General features: G+C 45.1%; 1 protein-coding gene across 5 annotated transcripts in view; it reads right to left on the reverse strand.

The window, feature by feature from the left end:
- Window positions 1-338: 338 nt before the first annotated feature.
- The window catches only part of ARMC8 (armadillo repeat containing 8), a 120,793-nt gene continuing 101,388 nt past the window's right edge, over window positions 339-19,743 (reverse strand). For all 5 annotated transcript variants that reach the window (XM_060196735.1, XM_060196742.1, XM_060196750.1 and 2 more), the window contains 4 exons: window positions 19,255-19,350; window positions 13,502-13,574; window positions 11,125-11,218; window positions 339-2,108 (listed from right to left, as the gene is read on the reverse strand). In XM_060196735.1, coding sequence (XP_060052718.1) covers window positions 2,075-2,108; window positions 11,125-11,218; window positions 13,502-13,574; window positions 19,255-19,350 — 297 coding nt within the window. In that variant the 3' untranslated portion in view covers window positions 339-2,074. The remainder of the gene's footprint in view (window positions 2,109-11,124; window positions 11,219-13,501; window positions 13,575-19,254; window positions 19,351-19,743) is intronic.

The following is a 19,743-nucleotide window of genomic DNA, read 5'->3' on the forward strand; positions in this document are numbered from 1 at the left end:
CACAGAGTTGGAGTGTCAAAGTGTCATTTCCTTGGGCCCTCAGCTTGCTAATGCTCTTTGGTTTCTAGATTGTCTTGGCAATGCATTCTTAGCTTCTTTGTCTGTATCTGCTACTTTTAAATGCAAACTCTACAGTGTTCTGCTCTGTGAAGACCAGCAAAGGATGTTGGGACAATACTAGAAATGCTAATTAGTGTGTCTAAGTAAGGCTTTATTCTGAATAGACTAGGTTTTCTTTTAACTGGCTTGCTCAACAGCACTCTAACAGCTGTACATATCCCTGCTGTGACAGATTTTCAGACCGGTGATGTTCTGAAAAAATCAAAAGAACTTGGAAATCTGTTTGAATCTTGGGTGGTCATGTTGAGAACAGAAGGATAAAATTGCATTAAATACATTAAAAAAAACATTCACTTGCAAACAAGAAGAGTTCAGTCTAGGAGGAAAGAGCAGTTTGGTGGCAGGTGAGCGGCCCCCTGGGGGAGTGGCTGGTGGGCACAAGCCTTCAGCAAGCTCCTGGGTGCAGCCCCTACTTCCTGTCTGCAGTGCCTCAGACGGTCTCTCAGGTCCAGGGGAAACAGTGCCATTTGGGAGCTACCTGATGAGCTTCCCTGGAAGCTGTCTCAGGATCTGGAGCAGGCAAGGACTTCAGGGCAACCAAATGATCCCGCAGTACTCAGTACTCGATGGGACAGAAGTTCCTCTCCTCAGACTCCAGTGCTTTGAGGTTCAGCTGGGAGGAAAGCTTAGCTGCATCCTGGACTCAATTTCCATCTCATTTTGGAGGAGCACCCTGAGTAGAAGTCCTGAAAGACTGGTGTGGGATTTTCTGGGTACAGCTCTTGGGGGGGGGGGGGGAGAAGGACAGCCTTCTCAGTGGTGGTCTTCTTTGCTTCTTCCTACAGGCGAGTCTGTGGCGCGTTCTTTAGTTTCACAGTGATATCTACTATTTCAGGAAGCATGTGGTGACTGGACTTCGTTTCTTGGAAGTGATGATCTCCTTGAGTTTGACCACAAGGTTCCATGGCTGGTTCCAAACCCTGCAGACACTGCTGTACCAGTGACAGGAGTTAGGCAGGGTGGCTGGGAGGCCTTTGGTGTCCAGAATCTGCCCAGGGCAGCACTGAAAGCCAAGGCTGTTTTCCACTGCTGATGGGGACAATTCTCCCTCTGCTGTTTCCATGTGCAGAGCGGAGTCTGTGGCCACACTCCATCCGCCCTCTCCACCCGACTGGAGGCCCAGGTGCTCACTGGGCCACGCTAGGCAGAGGCCCTGTGCCTGCTGCCATAGGCAGCAGTGAGATGCTAGCTCACCACTCTGCACAGCACCCCTGAGTGTGCCTGTCATCAGGCCTATTACAGTCTGTTCTTTCTCCTTTTTTAATATATATTTATCTATCTCTCACACACTCTCTCTCTCTCTCTCTCTCTATATATATATATATAAAGAAAATCTATGTAAGTTGAGGTTCAGAAATGCATATATTCTTTACTTACAAATATTCATCTGACCAAAATTCAACATAACTTTTATGGAACACTTAACAATTGTTTTGTTTTTAAAATAACATTTCATCTGAACTGTATATAATTCAGTAAAGTTATTTTCTTTTATACAGCAAGCGATGCTTAAACCTTGGAAAATCTGTAGAAAAGAGATTTTCACACAAAATAAGAAAAGAAACATCTGAGGTATCCCTCACACACACACCCGTTCACTGACCCACATGTGTGTGCTCAAGCACACACAACCACTCACACACACACTCTCTCACTCACTCACAAAGTGGCTGCAGCATAGGCAAACAATTGTAGGTCCAAAAGAAATGACTGATTGTTCTAATAGAGTCCAGGTAACTCGGAAATAAAACAAAACACAATAGTCCTCTGAAGAAATTACTACAAAAAAACCAAAACCCAAAAACATGTTCTCCAGATGAATTTGAGACCTAAGCCTACCAAATTGCTTTTGCAAAACAGCTCCCTGCAGTCCAAGGTGACTTGTGCAAAAAGAAGGTATCAAATGAGGCTACTTCCTGTACTTCCTTAGACAATGACGAGGGAGGCACTCCCATCACGCCAAGTACTGCTGCAGCGCCGTCTTTGCCCTGCAATCACAAAGTTGCTGTTAGTTATCATCTAAGAACAGTGGTTAATGCAAAAGCCTGTGATTCAAAGATGGGAGCTGGAAGAATCTAAAAAGCTGAGCTCCAAAGGGGACTGGAGTGAGTCCAGCTGGGCACCTAGTGAAGGCAGAGAGATGTAACAGGCTGACTGTTCAAACTCACGCCGGCTCTAGTCCTCTTCTCTGGGTTCGTTTCCTTTTCTCTCCTTCTCTCTTCCTTTCTTCATTTTCTTTTTTAGAGAGGGTGAAAACATCACAGTACCGAAGCTTTCTCCAGTGTGGTAGGGGCCAGGCTCAACCCATGTTGTTTAATAGTAGAGCAGTGCACTATCCTAGTGAGCTATTTCCCCAGACCTTCCAGGGGTTCTTTCTTAAAGTACTGCTACTGCCCACACACTTGCCCAGTTCCATTCCACAGTTTTCCTCTGCCAATGGTACACAGCTGAGGTGGTCCTCAAGTCTAGTCCCCCCATTGCCTAGCAACTTTTACCAAGTGCTGTGGGACGTGCTGGGGGAGGGAGGCAGGGATGGGGAATGGGGCACCTGGAGTTCAAGGTGGTGAAGAGGTCTAGGTGCTGATGAGCAGGTGCACAGGAGGGGCTGGGGCCAGTGTGGGGCTTGTGTTGTCAAGGAGGAGGTAGCTAGTTGGAGAGGAAAGGATGCCACACGCAGTGATTTCCTGATTCTCGCAGAAGTGCTTACCTGGGAGAGGCCCCCTTCATCATTCATTCCGTCAGGGGCCTGGGGAAGTTTCTAAAGATGCTGTATTCATGTTAATGTCAGTAGTAGTCTCTCCTTCACAGTCATGGGGGGAAAGGCTAGAGTTTTCATATGCTACTAGGTGATGAAAAGCTATACCAACTACACAACATGCAGTAAGCTGAACTCCAGTATCATCTCTAGTAATGGACTGAACTATAGTTGTTGTTGTTCGTCTTTTGTTCCTTTACCCTGGGGCTTCAGGCCTACACAATTCCACTGCTCCCAGAAGTGTGCCTATGCGTGTGTGTATGTGTGTGTGTATGTGTGTGTGAGTGCGTGCGTGTTTTAATCAAGTAGAAGGTGAAAAGCAGAAAGGGAGGGAGGATGGAAGTCAAATCACAGCATCACCACTCATGAAACTTTTGTGTGTGTGTTGCTCCCATGTGGCGACTTGGGCCTCAATCTCAACTCCTTACACATGGTAAAGTGTGTGTTCTACCATGCAAGCAATCCAGCCCCAGGCCCCTATAGTCGATAGTTTTTTTACTATTTATTTATTTTTCCTTTTGTTGTTTTTATTGCTGTTGCTATTATTATTATTGTTGTTATTGGATAGAACAGAGAAAAATGGAGAGAGGAGGGGAAAACAAAGAGGGGGAGATAAAGAGAGACACCTGCAGACCTGCTTTACCACTTGTGAAACAACTCCCCTGCAGGTGAGGAGCTGGGGGCTCAAACTGGGATCCTTATGCCAGTCCCTGTGCTTTGCACCATGTGCGCTTAACCCACTGCGCTACCGCCCAACTCCCTAGTTTTAAAAGTGGTATACTTGGGGCTGGGTGGTGGTGCACCTGGTTGAACGCACAGATTACAATGCTCAAGGACCCAGGTTCGAGTCCCCAGACCCCACATGCAGGGAAAAAACTTTGCAAGTGGTGAAGAAGGGCTGCAGGTATCTCTCTGTCTCTTTTCCTCTGTCTCCCCCTTCCTCTTGACTTCTGGCTGTCTCTATCCAATAAATAAATAAAGGTAATAAGGAAAAGTTAAAAAAAAAAGTGGTATATGGTATATTCATTCTAGAGCAATAGGAGGAGAAAGGAAAATGGCCAAAAGATCTCAGTAGGCCTTTTATATTACATGTCTATAGTAATCAGAATTGCATGGTACTGGACTAACAGACAGACACACAGGTCAATGGAATAGAACTGAGATTCTCAAAATAAGCTCTCAATTCTATGGACAATTAATTTGTAATAAGGGGCCCATAACATTAAATGTTTCTAGAAAGCATAGTCTTTTCAATTATTGCTGTTAGAAAAATTGGTTTGAAACATGCAGAAGGTTCTAAGACCACCACATCTCACTGGGCATGAAATCAACTCCAAATAGACTGAAGATGTGGTAGTCAGGCTGGAAACCATAAAACATATGGGGGAGGGCTACGGCAGACACTGCTTTGTAAATGTCTTTAGAAAACTGAGTGCCTCAGCAACCAACGCAAAAGCAAAAATAAATAGTGGGACTACACTACCTCAAACTGTAAGTCTTCTGAATAGCTAAAGGTACCATTATCAAAATAGAAAGACACCCTATTGAATGAGAGAAGATTTTTATATACTATATATCAGACTAAGGACTAATAACCAAAATACATAAAAAGATCGCAAAACCCAGCCAAAATAAGACAAATAACCCCATTAAAATGGGGGAAAGGACACTAATTTGAAAGGATATATGCACTCCATGTTTATAGCTGCATTACTCACTATAGCCAAAAGATGGAAGCAGCCTAAATGCCCACCAATGGATGACTGGATAAAAGACGTGTGTGTGTGTGTGTGTGTGTGTGTGTGTGTGTGTGTGTGTGTGTGTGTGTGTGTGTGTGTGTAGGAGGTGGAGGTGGGGGTGGGGGTGCCGGGCGGTAGCGCAGTGGGTTAAGCACACGTGATGAGAAGCACAAGGACTGGCTTAAGAATCCCAGTTCGAGCCCCCGGCTCCCCACCGCAGAGGAGTCGCTTCACAGGTGTCTTTCCCTCTCTGTCTTCCCCTCCTCTCTCCATTTCCCTCTGTCCTATCCAACAATGAGGACATCAACAACAACAACAATAATAATAACAACAACAACAAAAAGGGCAACAAAGGGGGGTAAGCAAATAATAAAAAAAGGTTTTTTTAAAAAAAGATATCAGCTGGGGCCCTATTCGGGAAGTCCTGAGATTCCGAAATAGACATGATGGGCCTAGACCTCAAATAAATCCCTCTCTCCATTGTTACCAGTCATTCCTATCAGGACCAGCACAATAGACCCCTTTATGGGCCCCCCTAGGACCTTGCCCTCAACTTGGATCAACAATGGTAGAGAATGTTCCATCCTCCGAAGGGAGGATGGACAACATACTCTATGCTACACCTGAGGAAGATGGGTCCTGATATTGGGGCAGCTTGGAACGTTCCTACTCATGACCACAGAATGTGAGCTCAGATCTACAGGGATGCAGAGGTCACACAGGCTCCTAAGCTGAATATAGGCCCAAGATCACATCAAATCGATGGGGTTTACAGTCAACAATATTTATACCCCTTTCCCATATTAGGGAGCTACTCTCTTCCCTGATCCAGCTTTCTGGTCCTTCTGCCAGCCATAACATCACCTCCCCAGATAATAATTAGGATCTACCTGCATATCAGATTTCAGGCTCAGGCAAAAAACAAACAAACAAACAAAAAAACACTAGTATAGCCACAGGCCCTTTGGAATGTAAGTAAACTATGCCTGCTAGCTAGCTGTCCACAGAATGAAGGACCCCCCCCCACACACACACACACACACGACTCTTCATCTGCACTATTCCAGCCCTTAGGTTCCATGATTGTTCAACAATTTGTTTGGCTTTGTATGTTTACTCTTTTCAACCATCAGGTTCCAGATGCTAGCATGATGCCGATCAGACTTCCCTGGACAGACAACCCCACCAATGTGTCCTGGAGCCCCACTTCCCCAGAGCCCTTCCTCACTAGGGAAAGAGAAAGACAGGCTGGGAGTATGGATCGACCAGTCAATGCCCATGTTCAGTGGGGAAGCAATTACAGAAGCCAGACCTTCACCTTCTGCATCCCACAATGACCTTGGGTCCATACTCCCAGAGGGACAAAGAATAGGAAAGCTAACAGGGGAGGGGACGGGATACAGAGTTCTGGTGGTGGGAACTGTGCGAAGCCATACCCCTCTTATCCTATGGTTTAGTCAATGTTTCCTTTTTATAAATAAAAAAAAGAAAAAAAAGACGTGTGGGATATATATTCAATGGAACACTACTCTTACCCTGCAATTAGAGAAAAATGGAGGAGGGGGAAAGAGAGAGAGAGAGAGATTGGATCAAGAAGAAAGGGGGTAGGAGTCCGGGGAGACCAGAGACCCTCTGAGTCTGGGATGAAAAGGATGGTTAGCAATAAAGAGGGGTGTGTGTGTGTGTGTGTGTGTGTGTGTGTGTGTGTTATATGACACAGAGAAACTGAGGGGAGAAGCAGCTGGGGGGAGGGGAAGAGGGGGATGGGAAAAGAGAACTTCAGTGGGAGTATTTGTTTCTGAGAAAACATGAGAGAAAAACTCAGGGAACAATCTGCTCTCAGCCAGAAGACAGGGGCTGACAGAGTCTGCTCGTTTAAGCAGGCAGCTGTAGCTACACTGTGGAAGCAGAGACTTCCATCCTCATGGTCTAACTCCAGCCCCGCTTTCCACACCTGGCTGGCCAGGTCAGCCATTTGAGCAGAGGCAGCACTGACGGCACCCTTCTGGAAAGGCAGGGCCAGTCTGCTCTGTGTGGTATAGCCAGTCCATCACTCACGGAGCAGTTTCCAAGTGCCTTTCTATCCGTGGAGAAGACAAATCATACAGAGCAGAGTGTAAATGCACAGGGATATGATTCTGGAAGGGAGCAGCTAAAATGGTGGTGGGGGGACAACGGGGGAGGACAGAGGCAAACTGTCGGAGATTCCTGAGCAATGTTCCATGGTCTAGAGGATGAAAACACTGTTGCTGGGGGCTAGGTGGTGGCACACCGGTTAAGCACAGATACCATCATGCACAAGGACCTGGGTTTGAGCCCCCCACTCCCTACCTGCTGAGGGGATGCTTCATGCGCAGTGAAGCAGGTCTGCAGCTGTCTATCTTACCCCCTTTCAATTTCTCTGTCCTGTCAAATCAAATATATATATGAAAAAAAATGAAAAAAAGTGTTTATGTACACTCCTATCAATTTGTAGTAATTGAATTGATTGAATGTCTCAAATTTTTAAAGCACAGACTGAGTCTTTTTAATATATAGACTGAGTCTTTGATATGTTGACTCTCTTAAAAGCTTAGTTCAGAAAGAACAAAAGCAACCGGTGGCACAGCTATATGCAAATACTATCAAATGACATAAAATATGGTGAGGGTGTGTATGATACAGAAAATCTTAACAATGGGAGTTTTCAAAGTTAACCCAACTGCCAAACAATGTGATTATTGCAATAACTATCTATTGTCTTCTTAAACCCTAAGACAACAGGAATCTCCCACTTCCTCTATAGAGCCTATGTTTCTCCCAATCCTGGAACCTCTGGGGTGGGGCTCACTTCCCTGCATGCTTCTCTCAAGTCAGGCCAAATGATATTGCATCCACCGATCCCAACCTAATCAATGCAACGAGTACCATCTCAGCATGCTTCACCTCAGACTGCGTACAGAGATGTCAGGCATGAAATGCCAACCCTTCACCCTCATCATTCAGGTGAGACCTTTCCTTTCATGGTATTCTCTAATTCCATTCCAGGAGGCTCACTTCCTAACAAAGTCCCAAAACCTAGATATAGACCAGGTCCCGTAAGATAAAGCATATGTTCACATGTATCCATAAATTAGGGCAAAATATATACCTGAAAGCAAAAATACACAAGTCTGTAGTGAGTCAGTATCAAGTTCATAATGAAATAGTGTCCACTTAGACCTAGATAGCCTCCTCACCTACTTCCTATTATAGTTCTCTCACTCACTCCAAAGCTAACCTCATCAAAGCAAGGACTGCAAAAGTTGAATAAGGGTAACAGACTGGCATACTTTAACGATGACTCTTTATTCACTATCAGGCCATTCCACCAGCTGGGGCCCTAATTGGGGAGTCCTGAGATTCCAAACAGACATGATGGGCCTAGAACTCAAATAAATCCGTCTCTCCATTGATACCAGTCATTTCTATCAGGAACAACAAAATAGACACTTTTGTGGGCCCCCATAGAACCTTTCCCTCAACTTGGATCAACAATAGTAGAGAAAGTTCCATCCTCCGAAAGGAGGATGGACAACATACTCTATGCTACACCTGAGGAAGATGGGTCGATACTGGGGCAGCATAGAATGTTCCTACTCATGACCAGAGAATGTGAGCTCAGATCTAGAGGGGTGTAGAGGTCACAGAGGCTCCTAAGCTAATTATGGGCCCAAGATCACATCAAATCAATGGGGTTTACAGTAATATTTAACCCCCTTTCCCATATTAGGGAGCTACTCTCTTCCCTGATCCAGCTTTCTGGTCCTTTTCCCAGCCATGACATCATCTCCCCAAACAATAATTAGGATCCACCTGCATATCAGATTTCAGGCTTAGGCAAAAAACAAACAAACACAAAACAAAAAACACTAGTATCGCTACAGGCCCTTTGAAACATAACTAAAACATGCCTACTAGCTAGCTACAAAATGGAGGACCCCCCCCCAACACTTCATCTGCACTATTCCAGCCTTTAGGTCCATCATTGGTCAACAATTTGTTTGGCTTTGTATATTAAGTCTCTTTTGAGCCACCAGGTTCCAGATGCTAGCAAGATGGGACCAGACTTCCCTGGAGAGACAACCCCACCAATGTGCCTTGGAGCTCTGCTTCCCCAGAGCCCTTCCCCACTAGGGAAAGAGAGAGACAGGCTGGGAGTATGGATTGACCTGCCAACGCCCATGTTCAGTGGGGAAGCAATTACAGAAGCCAGACCTTCAACCTTCTGCATCCCACAATGATCTTGGGTCCATAATCCCAGAGGGTTAAAGAATAGGAAAGCTATCAATGGAGGGGATGATGTAAGGAGGTCTGGTGGTGGGAACTGTGTGAAGCTGTACCCCACCCTATTATCCTATGGTTTTGTCAATATTTCCTTTTCATAAATAAAAAATTTTAAAAAAAAGAGAAAAAAATGGACACTGGGAGCAGAGGATTCTTAGTGCAGTTACTAAGCCCCAGTGATAACCCTGAAAACCAAATACTGCTGCTTCATGCTGTTGTTATTTGTGTGTACAGAAGCAAGCTGGAAATGAAGGCTTTGCTACAGGGAAGGGTAAACAGGGTGGAAGAGCATCTCTGGCTATTTTTAAGGCTAGAGGAATCTCTCAGCATGACCTGCATCTCTAAGCGTCGAGCTCTCTTGAGCCAGGACCTCCCTAGTCATCACTGTTGTATCCATCTATCTCTAGTAGCCAGGTCAGGATGCAGAGGGCAGGAGGTCCATGAAACTTTAAGCAAATGGATACTTTCACTTTCTGTCTTCCCTTCGCTTTTCAAAGGCCCATACACATTTCTATTCTAATGAAAACCCTGTAAGGAAACCGTCTCTGAATCAGCCCTCCAATGGCCCAGACTCACATCTATTCAGAGCAAGTTTCTCAACCTCTAGATTGTTATTTTTAATAATATATACTCTGCTAATGAGGCCCAGGAAGTGGTGCAGTAGATGAAGTGTTGGACACTCAAAGTTGAGGTCCTGAGTTCAGTTTCCAGCACTGCAAGTTCCAGAATGGTATCCTGGTTCTCTGTCATATGGATGGATGGATGGATGGATGGATCTTTCAAAAACTGTTCTTCTAACTATTAACGTATCCCTCATTCAGATGTCACCCAGTTGGCTCACAGAAAATTAATAAAGGGAATCCTTATGTTAAAAGGTCACACAACAAAATATTGCTTAGCTTTTTCAATGGACATAATCTTGAGCTTTGTAACAACACATACCTAAAAGGTATTCTGCTAAATGAAATAAGTCAGCCAGAAAGACATACACTGTCTGAATTCACATATATATACATGTATATATATACATATATGATAAACAAAACAAGGAACTGTTGTTAAGAATAGAACAGTGGGGAGGGGAAGGGTATGTGGGGTAGATAAATCACACAAAAGGATCAATTGTATGGTGAAAGACAGAAACTAGCCTCCTGCTGGTGAACATAATGTAAACAAGGATGACAATTTATAATACTGTACAGATGAGTGGCCTGGGAGGGGCAGTAGTCAGAATGTTGGACTTAGAAACATGAGATCAACTTTGGTCCCCAGCACTGCATGTGCCAAACTGATGCTCTGGTGTCCTTCCTTGTTAATAAATAAAATTTTCAAAAAGTTAAAATAGGGGCCAGGTGATGAAGCACCTGGTTAAGTGCACACATTACCATGCACAAGGATGCAGGCTCTACTCCCTGGTCCTCACCTGCAGGGGGGGAAGCTTCATGAACAGTGGGCCAGTGCTGTAGGTGTCTCTCTGTCTCCCTCTCTATCTCCCCTGCCCCTTTCAATTTCTTTCTATTCTATCAAAATATGAAATTTTAAATATTTATTTATTTAGTTTCCCTTTTGTTGCCCTTGTTGTTTTATTGTAGTTAACATTGTTCTTGATGTTGTCGTTGTTTGCTAGAACAGAGAGAAATGGAGAAAGGGAAGACAGAGAGGGGGAGAGAAAGAGAGACACCTGCAGACCTGCATCACCACCTGTGAAGCGACACCCCTGCAGGTGGGGAGCCGGGGGCTCGAACCGGGATCCTTACACTGGTCCTTGCGCTTCATGCCACGTGTGCTTAACCCGCTGTGCTACCGCCTGACTCCCTCCCCCGCCCCCAAAATATTTTAAAAATTGAATGACTATGTTATAAAACTATGCAACTTCAGTAACAAATTACGGTCTAAATGTAAGTAAATTTCAAGTTTAGGGGCTGGGTGGTGGTGCACCTAGTTGAGTGCACAGATTACAGTACAAGAGGACCTTGGTTCAAACCCCTGGTCCCCACCTGCAAGGGGGATGCCTCACAAGTTGTGAAGTGGTACTGAAGATGTCTCTCTGTCTCTCCTTATTTCTCCTTTCCCTCACAATTTCTGACTCTAAAATAAAAAAATAAATAAAAATATTCAAATATTTTTCAAGTCTGGCCATGTGAACTACTAAATGGTCCAAACTCTTTCAAAATAAGAGCAAGGTTCCTTATCTTTGATACTCACTTGTCACAGAGGTTTGAATCTGGTGACTGACTCAGTTTGTGTAGAATATCGACGATGCCCATGTCTCGCAATTTATCCTGCCGTTCTTGTGACCCTAAGAGAGAGAAGCACACAGGTCACAGGGACCAGAACCATGCGACTGTTACTGTGGCTGCAACATCAACGATGTGAAGCCAGAGCAGTGGCTCTCCCTCCAAGCGGCCCCTGCCTATCTCCTCTGGCCCAGTGTGGCTGGCACCCCACATGCTTATGTCCTACCTGGCCTCTCCTCACCCTCCCTTCTGAAGCCCTTCCTGGGTTCAGCTTCTGGTCTAGTTTCTCCATGGATTGTAGGGTCCAGGTCAAAATCTTCTTCAGCCTTATGCTAGGGGCTCTGCCACAGGCCATCCTGACCTCATTCCACTCTGCTATACTTTCCAACTGGACCAGGAGCTCCATGAGGGGGGCCGTTTTCCTGGCCCTGGATGGTACTTGGCCCCTAGGCTTATATTTAATTTTGATTTCTCCTCCTACTTTATTCTACAAACATTGGCTGTATCATCCTGGAGTCTTTTCTCCTCACTGAAGAGCCTACAGTGACTCACTCATGGATCCCTCCAGTTCTTTTCTAAACCCAGTTAACCTGACTCGAGGAATAGAACCCAGAAATGGGCTATTTGAAAATCCCAAGAAAAGCTCAAGAGCATCTTTTCTTGTCATTGCCGGGACTTCACTGATCCAGGCTTTTTCAGATAGATAGATAGACAGACAGGGAGGCAGGCAGGCAGGCACAGATACACAGATAGATAGGGAAAAGAAACCACAGCATCAAAGCTTCCTTCAGTGTTGTTTTCGCCGGGCTGGCTTCACGGGTGGGTAACAGACGACCAGGGACTCATGGTTGAGCTGTAGGCAGTATCTCTTTATTCATGCAGGATGCAGCACAATCTAAGCTGAGCTAAGCTAAACTAACTACTACAAACAATCTTGTCCTTATAAATCTACTAGCCCAGCAGGGTGGGAACAGGATGTGACGCAGAGAGGGTGGAGAGAAAAGTGACTGGTGAAAATCAGGGTGTGACAAGGAGAGGGGGCGGAGCAGGTGAGAATTCTACCACTAAACCACCAATGCCCTGGAGGGAAGGTGGTGCTTGTTAACAGAGGTTATGTAAATAGAATGAAGTGGTTATGTAAATAGAATAGTGTTAAGCAGAGGGGATTAAACTAATGAAACAGAAGGGGTTTTTAGAAGCATACCAACACTTCAGTGTGTTGGTGGTTGGGCTTGAACCTGGGTTGTGCACATGGCAGTGTACTATCCAGGTCCACCAGATGATTCTCACACAGCCTGGCACTAAGACCCACTGGTCCCCTGCTGTCTACAACCTTGGTTGTACATTGGGGTCAGCTAGGGATAAAGACCATTTATGCCTCAAGTCCACTTCTAAGAACCCTTATTGAGTGAGGCTGGTGCAAAAATCCCCCCAGATAACTTTTAATATACAGCCACGGTAGAGAACCAAGGTCTTACACTGTTATTTCTTCTTCCCTTGAAAAGAACCTTGGATTTTGTACATGTGTGATTTTTCTTTTTTTTTTAAATTTTTTTCATCTTTATTTACTGGCTAGAGATAGCCAGAAGTCAAGAGTGAAGGGGGTGACAGAGAGGAAGAGAGACAGAGAGACACCTGCAGCCCTGCTTTACCACCCACAAAGCTTTCCCCCTGAAGGTGGAGACGGGGGCCTTGCACATTGTAATGTGCTCGAACCTGGGTCCTTGCACATTGTAATATGTGCTCAACCAGGGGCACCACCACCCAGCCCCCATGTGCGATTTTCATTTCAGGCCTATTTTCCTTTTATACTGAGGTATGGGGAACTGACACCACAGCACCAGAGCACCTCCTGGTACCATGACACCTCCATGTGGTGCCTAGGACTTAAACTGTGCCAAAATGACAAGACAGGCACCCTACCTAGTGAGATATCTCTCCGGCCCTGTACTTCTTATGACTCACTAATGAACCTGCTTCTCCCTTCAACATTGAGCTTATTTATCTGCAGCATGTGTGTGACTGACTCCTCTGCACACAATGACAAGCCTGTCCTCCTACCCACTCTTGAGGGCAGGGACTGTCACTTGGTTCTCCAGCATCACCCCCACAACCCCTCCCTGTACTCCAGAGCAGGTAACCTGGTGCACTGGTGGCTGACCATGGCTCTGCACTGCACTATCTGCTGCCCCGGGCTAGCCCCATGAGCCCCTCATAGGGGATGCTGTTGGTGCCTGGGGATCAGTGGGAGGTGCCCCTACCCCAGGACCTCAGGGGATCATGGTGCCTTCCCCTAGGAAGACTTTCTATCACTTTCTTCAGGACAAACTTCATCAGTCTCTTACCTTCCTCTTCATTCCATATGAGGTTTGATATACAAAACATCGCAGCAAGCTGCAGTTTGACATGCGAGTGGCCCTATTTGAACAGAAGAGGAAAAGAAAACATAAGTGGAGGAAGTCCCATCTGATAATTTTTATCATTATTATGGATTTAATGTTGATGTACAAAATTATAAGACAACAAGGGTCTAATTCCACGCCTTCCCTACCATCAGAATTCCCTGTCCCCATTCCCTCCACTGGGAACTGCATTAGTTATCCCAAGTTCACAGATACAGGTTGACTTATATTTGTCCCCTTTTCCTATGGTCCTGCCTTCTCTTCCTTTCTAAGTCTCACCTACACCTAATACTACAAGTATCCATTTTGTACCCCCTCCTTTCTCAGGGTCCTGATGGAATCAGAGTTCAGAACCATCTAGTTGTCTTCCTCTGACATTTCTCCCTCTCTGGGAGTATGGATCAAAATTCTTTATGGGGTGCAGAAGGTGGGAGTTCTGGTATCTCTAATTGCTTCTCTGTTGGACATGGATGTTGAAAAGTCAATCCATACCCCCAGTCTGTTTTTAATCTTTCCCTAATGGAGTAGGGCTCTGGAGAGATGAAGTTCCGGGACACATTGGAGAGGTAATCATGGAGCTCGTTGATGAAGCACTCAGTAGAGAGCACGTTACTATACAAGAGGACCAGTAAAACTCCAGGGCTGCAGGTCAGCGTGCAGTTTATGATCAGTAATCACCCCCGCACACACACACATGCACAGCAACACTAGCATTGGACAAACATGATGCTTTTGACTTGGGCTATGCACTTTCTTCTCTGTTCCCCTCCATGCTCTCCTGAGAACAGTGCTTTGCACACAGCATTTGTTGTATCACCTCCCTGGAGGGCTTCAAGGACTTGCCTCATCTCGTTCCTTCTGAGGTTCTGACTTAACAGATCTGGGGCATATCCTGGGCATCAGGGTTTTCTTAAGTCCCAAAAGTCATCTTATATACCATGTTACAGCCAGAATTAAGAATAAGTGGTGGGGCCCTATTCAGGGAGTCCTGAGATTCCCAAACAGACATGATGGGACTATGTGAAAGCTTGGTAGAGCTTAGGGGAGCTCTCCCATCCTTGGATGAAGGTCTGGAAAGACACCCCACTTGTTAGCCTCTTTCCTTATAGAGAAGAGCCAAGAGGGAAAAGTCTCCCCTCCCAGACTCAGTTTCTCCTTGTTAGTCTCTCAAGCTCACAGAAAGCCTACCAGCCTCTTATACTTAGTTTCCCCTGCTAGCACGACAAATGGCTGCCTGCTTTAGGGTTCACTCAATGTTCACACATCCACTTCACCTTTTGATCATATAGGAGAACACACTCTATCATACACCCCCCAATACCAGGCAGTGAAAACCCCAAATCTTATTTCCTTGGGCCTTTTGATATCTGTGATTTACATCAAGCTTTGTTTTTCTTCTTCTCTACCTCTCCTTACTGGTTTAACCCCTATGCTTCTCCCAAATGCCTTTGGATAATTAACTTGCCTGCATCATGGAGACTAATCGTTTTGACCTTTATGCATCACATCAGTTCTTGTCATACCAGCCCCCTACCATAGGGGCAAGCTGACCTTTAAGAAACCTGTAATTTCTGACATATGTGAAAAATGTTCTTTGTTTAACTCTATATATAAGCCTGTACCCATCCCCAAATAAATGAGAGTTTGTACCAGAGTACTCCCTGTGGCCTCCTTTCTGAATCGCGCGGTCCCTAGAACCGGCGAGGGAGGGTTGGTGGCTTACCCCTTGGTTGAAGCCACTCCACGTGAGTGCCGGCATCTCTCCATTGTTACCAGTCATCTCTATCAAGAACAACAAAATAGACCCCTTTGTGGGCCCTCATAGGACCTTGCTCTCAACTTGGATCAACAATGGTAGAGAATGTTCCATTCTCTGAAGGGAGGCTGGACAACATACTCTATGCTACACCTGAGGAAGATGGGTCCTGATATTGGGGCAGCTTGGAACTTTCCTACTTATGACCACAGAATATGAGCTCAGATCTACAGAGATGCAGAGGTCACACAGGCTCCTAAGCTGAATATGGGCCCCAGATCACATCAAATAGATGGGGTTTACAGTCAACAATATTTATACCCCTTTCCCATATTAGGGAGCTACTCTCTTCCCTGATCCAGCTTTTTGGTCCTTCTGCCAGCCATAACATCACCTCCCCAGACAATAATTAGGATCTACCTGCATATCAGATTTCAGGCTCAGGCAAAAAACAAACAAACAAACAAACAAACAAACAAAAAAACACGAGTATAGCCACAGGCCCTTTGGAATATAACTATGCCTACTAGCTATCTACAGAATGGACGACCCCCCAACACTTCATCTGCACTATTCCAGCCTTTAGGTTCCATGATTGTTCAACAATTTGTTTGGCTTTGTATGTTTACTCTTTTCAACTACCAGGTTCCAGATGCTGGCATGATGCCGATCAGACTTCCCTGGAAAGACGACCCTACCAATGTGTCCTAGAGCTCTGCTTCCCCAGAGCCCCACCCTACTAGAGAAAGAGAGAGGCAGGCTGGGAGTATGGATCGACCTGTCAACGCCCATGTTTGGTGGAGAAGCAATTACAGAAGCCAGATCTTCCACCTTCTGCATCCCACAATGACCTTGGGTCCATACTCCCAAAGGGATAAAGAACAGAAAAGCTATCAGGGGAGGGGATGGATACGGAGTTCTGGTGGTGGGAATTGTGTGGAGTTGTACCCCTCTTACCCTATGGTTTTGTCAATGTCTCCTTTTTATTAAAAATAATAATAATAATAATAAAAAGAATAAGTGGTATAGGGAGGGGTACAGGACCCTCTCCATGGCTTTTCCTGTCATCTTCATGATAGTGACTTTTAAAGTGTCTGCCTCCAGCCTAGACCTCTATCTCAACCTTCCCTGACCTGTTTTTCCTAACAGTTCAACACCTTCTCATGGCTAACCAGAGGCTACTGAAGTCAATGTTTAAAAGTGGATTCTTGGGAGTTGGGCTGTAGTTCAGCGGGTTAAGCGCAGGTGGCGCAAAGCGCAAGGACTGGCGTAAGGATCCCGGTTCGAGCCCTGGCTCCCCACCTGCAGGGGAGTCGCTTCACAAGCGGTGAAGCAGGTCTGCAGGTGTCTTTCTCTCTCCTCCTCTTTGTCTTCCCCTCCTGTCTCTATTTCTCTCTGTCCTATCTAACAATGACAACATCAATAACAATAACTACAACAACAATAAAAAAACAACAAGGGCAACAAAAGGGAAAAGAAATAAATATTTAAAAAAAAAAGTGGATTCTTGGTGGTCTGGCTTAGTGGTTAAAGTATTGGGCTCTAGCATGAGGTCCAGAATTTGATCCCTAACATCATGTGTGACAGAGTGATGCTCTGGTGTTTCTCTTACACACACACAAATACATAAAAAAATTTAAATTATTTCCTTGGGCTGGGAGATACCTCAGCCTGAGAACCCAAAACTTGCATATCCAAGACCCCAGAGGCCCCAGGTTCAACCCCACTATATGCCAAAGAGAAGCAGTTCTGTGGCCTCTCTTCCTCTCCTTTTTGTTCTTAAAATAAAAATTTAAAAAATAAATAACATAATGATTTATTTTCTTTTTTGGTCACCACCAAACTACTCGTGGATAATTTTTCAGATACAGATAGAGACAGAGACAGACAGAGAGACTGAAAGAAATCACAGCACCAAAGCTTCCTATAATGTCATGGGGGCCAGTGTCAAACCTGGGTCGCACACATGACATAGCAGCGCACTATCCAAGCCAGCTGTTGTCAGCCCTAAACTAATGAATTCTTAAACACTTTCCTTAAACCTACATTTCTTCTCTCCCCATCTTTCCCATCTCAGGGTAACAACCTTGCCATTTATCTTGCTGTTCAAAGCTATGAATCAGTTTTGATTCTCTCATATCATTCATTAAGCTACTGGCAGGTGTTGCTAGCTTTCTCTAAAACTGATCTGGAACCTGTTTCTTTCTATCACAACTTCTTCCGTAGTCTACCACACAGGTGGACGTGACTGACTATAATGGGCTCCTGCACATCCCCTTATATCCCTCTAATCCCTTCTGCCCAGCCAGTTTTCTAACAATGTTCATCAGGGCCAGAGAGCTAGCTCCCCTGGTAAGACTCACACTTGGAGACTGTACATGGCCCAGGGCCTATCCTGGCACCACATGGGGTGCGGCAGGGAAAGTGTTGGTGTTGGGTTGTCTATCCCACTATAAAAAAGTGTCCTGGGGGTTGGTGAAGTCACCCAAGTACAAGGACCTAATTTGGGGGGGGGGAGAAAAAAAATATTTAAATCAGACTTTTGTCCTGTAACAGCTTGAATCCTTCAGGGGCTTCCTGTCAATTTAGAGTGAAGTGCACCCCTTCCTCTGACCTGCGGCAACCCACAGGTTAGCCATGCTGCCTACTTCTCTGAGATAATAAGACAACAGAAGAGATGAGGGTTAGGACTGGGGAGATAGCATACTAGTTATGCAAGCAGAAGTTCATGCCTGAGACTGAACTCCCAGGCTCAATCCTTCACACTACCATAAATCAGAGCTAAGTAGTGCTCTCCTAGGCAGGTAGGAAAAGAGGTGAGGCATGGTCCTGCCAACATCACCATTTTATAAACAAACAACAACAACAACAATAAAATAAGAGGTGAGGCTTAAAAGAGATAGCAAGGGTAAGGAAGTATTCTTGAGGAGAAGTCTACCAACTTGCTTGGAAAATGACAAGATGATACCAGGTAGTGCCAGTTGCCTACTTGGGTTTATAAATGTGACTTCAGCATGAAGCTGGCCTAGCTGGTTTTGTACTTCCCTCTGTAGTTCTTAATTCTGATACAGCAAGCAGAGAGAAAACATGCTCATCTATGCTTAGGGGTTTGTTAGGAGACATCAAGAGACAGGAAAGAGGTGAGATCTCTGGTTTGCACATTTTGGTAATGGACAGCTTCTGGTGGTGGCAAAAAAGTACAATAGGTGGAGCAGGTGTCCAGGTATTAAAAGGGCTAGAGAGTTCATCTACATGGCACTGAAGTCTTGAGAGAGAAGACCAGGATAGGAGAGAGCTGGCACTGAAAAAGAAGCAAGAGCTCAAAGTAAGTGAGAGGGAAGTTCCCAGAACATGACATGGTGTGCAGTGGGCTGGTGGTGGGGGTATGCCAAATGGCACAGCCTTCAAAGATTTGGTGTTATTCACCCTTCTTCAGAATGAAAGAGAGCTCTTTGAATCTCTTAAGAGTAATTTCTTTGTCCTAGAAGTCCTGTACAAATTATTTTTTGTCATCACTAGGGCCTCACCACATTACGCTTTTTTCAGATAGAAAGAGACAAAGAAACAGAAAGCGGGAAGAATATCACAGCACCAAGGCTTTCCCCACTGTAACAGGTACATAATGAGGTGAGCTATCTTGCTGGCCATACAATTTGTTTCAATGCTACAGTCCCTGAAGCAAGGTGGTGGCGCACCTAGTTGAATCCACATGCTACAACACACAAGGACCCAGGTTTAAGCCCCAGGCCTCCACCTGCAAGGGGAAAGCTTCACAAATGGTGAAGCAGGGCTGTGGTTGTCTCTCTGTTTCTCTCCCTTTCTATCTCCCCACTGCCCTCTTGATTTCTCTGTCTCTACACAATTATTTATATATATGAAAAGAAACTAAAAATAATAATAACAAATGCTACGGCCTCTGGGAAAAGAGATCAAGACCTACCATGTAATACTTGATTTTCTGCAGGATGTCATCATTTGTCATAATGAGCTCTTTTGCTGTTGTTCCATCTGCTATGTTGGCCAGGATGCACAATGTCTGGAAAAGAGGGAGCCCAGTGGTGAGCAAAACCTTCAGTGCCTAGACTCCAGGTTTTTCAAGACTTCAGGTCATTTTCACCTGAAATACATGGGTTCTCACTGACTCCACTTGAAATACCCTGACTTTACTCCCTGGAATCACTGTCAGTAGAACCTCAGCATCTCGCATAGACCCAGAGCATGTTAACAGTTCCTTTCTGGGTATAAGCTTGCCCATAGCTGGGCAAAGGCAGTCCTGTCTTACATTTCATTTATCAATATATAAATCAAAGGGAAAATATAACTTGTTATTATTTTCTTGAAAATTTCATTTCTAAATAACCCACAAGTTGTTTCTTTCTTTTGATAGAGGCAGAAAGATAGGGAGAGACAAAGAAAAGGAGAGACACCT

Source organism: Erinaceus europaeus, chromosome 1 (genome assembly GCF_950295315.1).
Source record: "Erinaceus europaeus chromosome 1, mEriEur2.1, whole genome shotgun sequence".
In the NCBI taxonomy this organism is placed as follows: Eukaryota; Metazoa; Chordata; class Mammalia; order Eulipotyphla; family Erinaceidae; genus Erinaceus; species Erinaceus europaeus.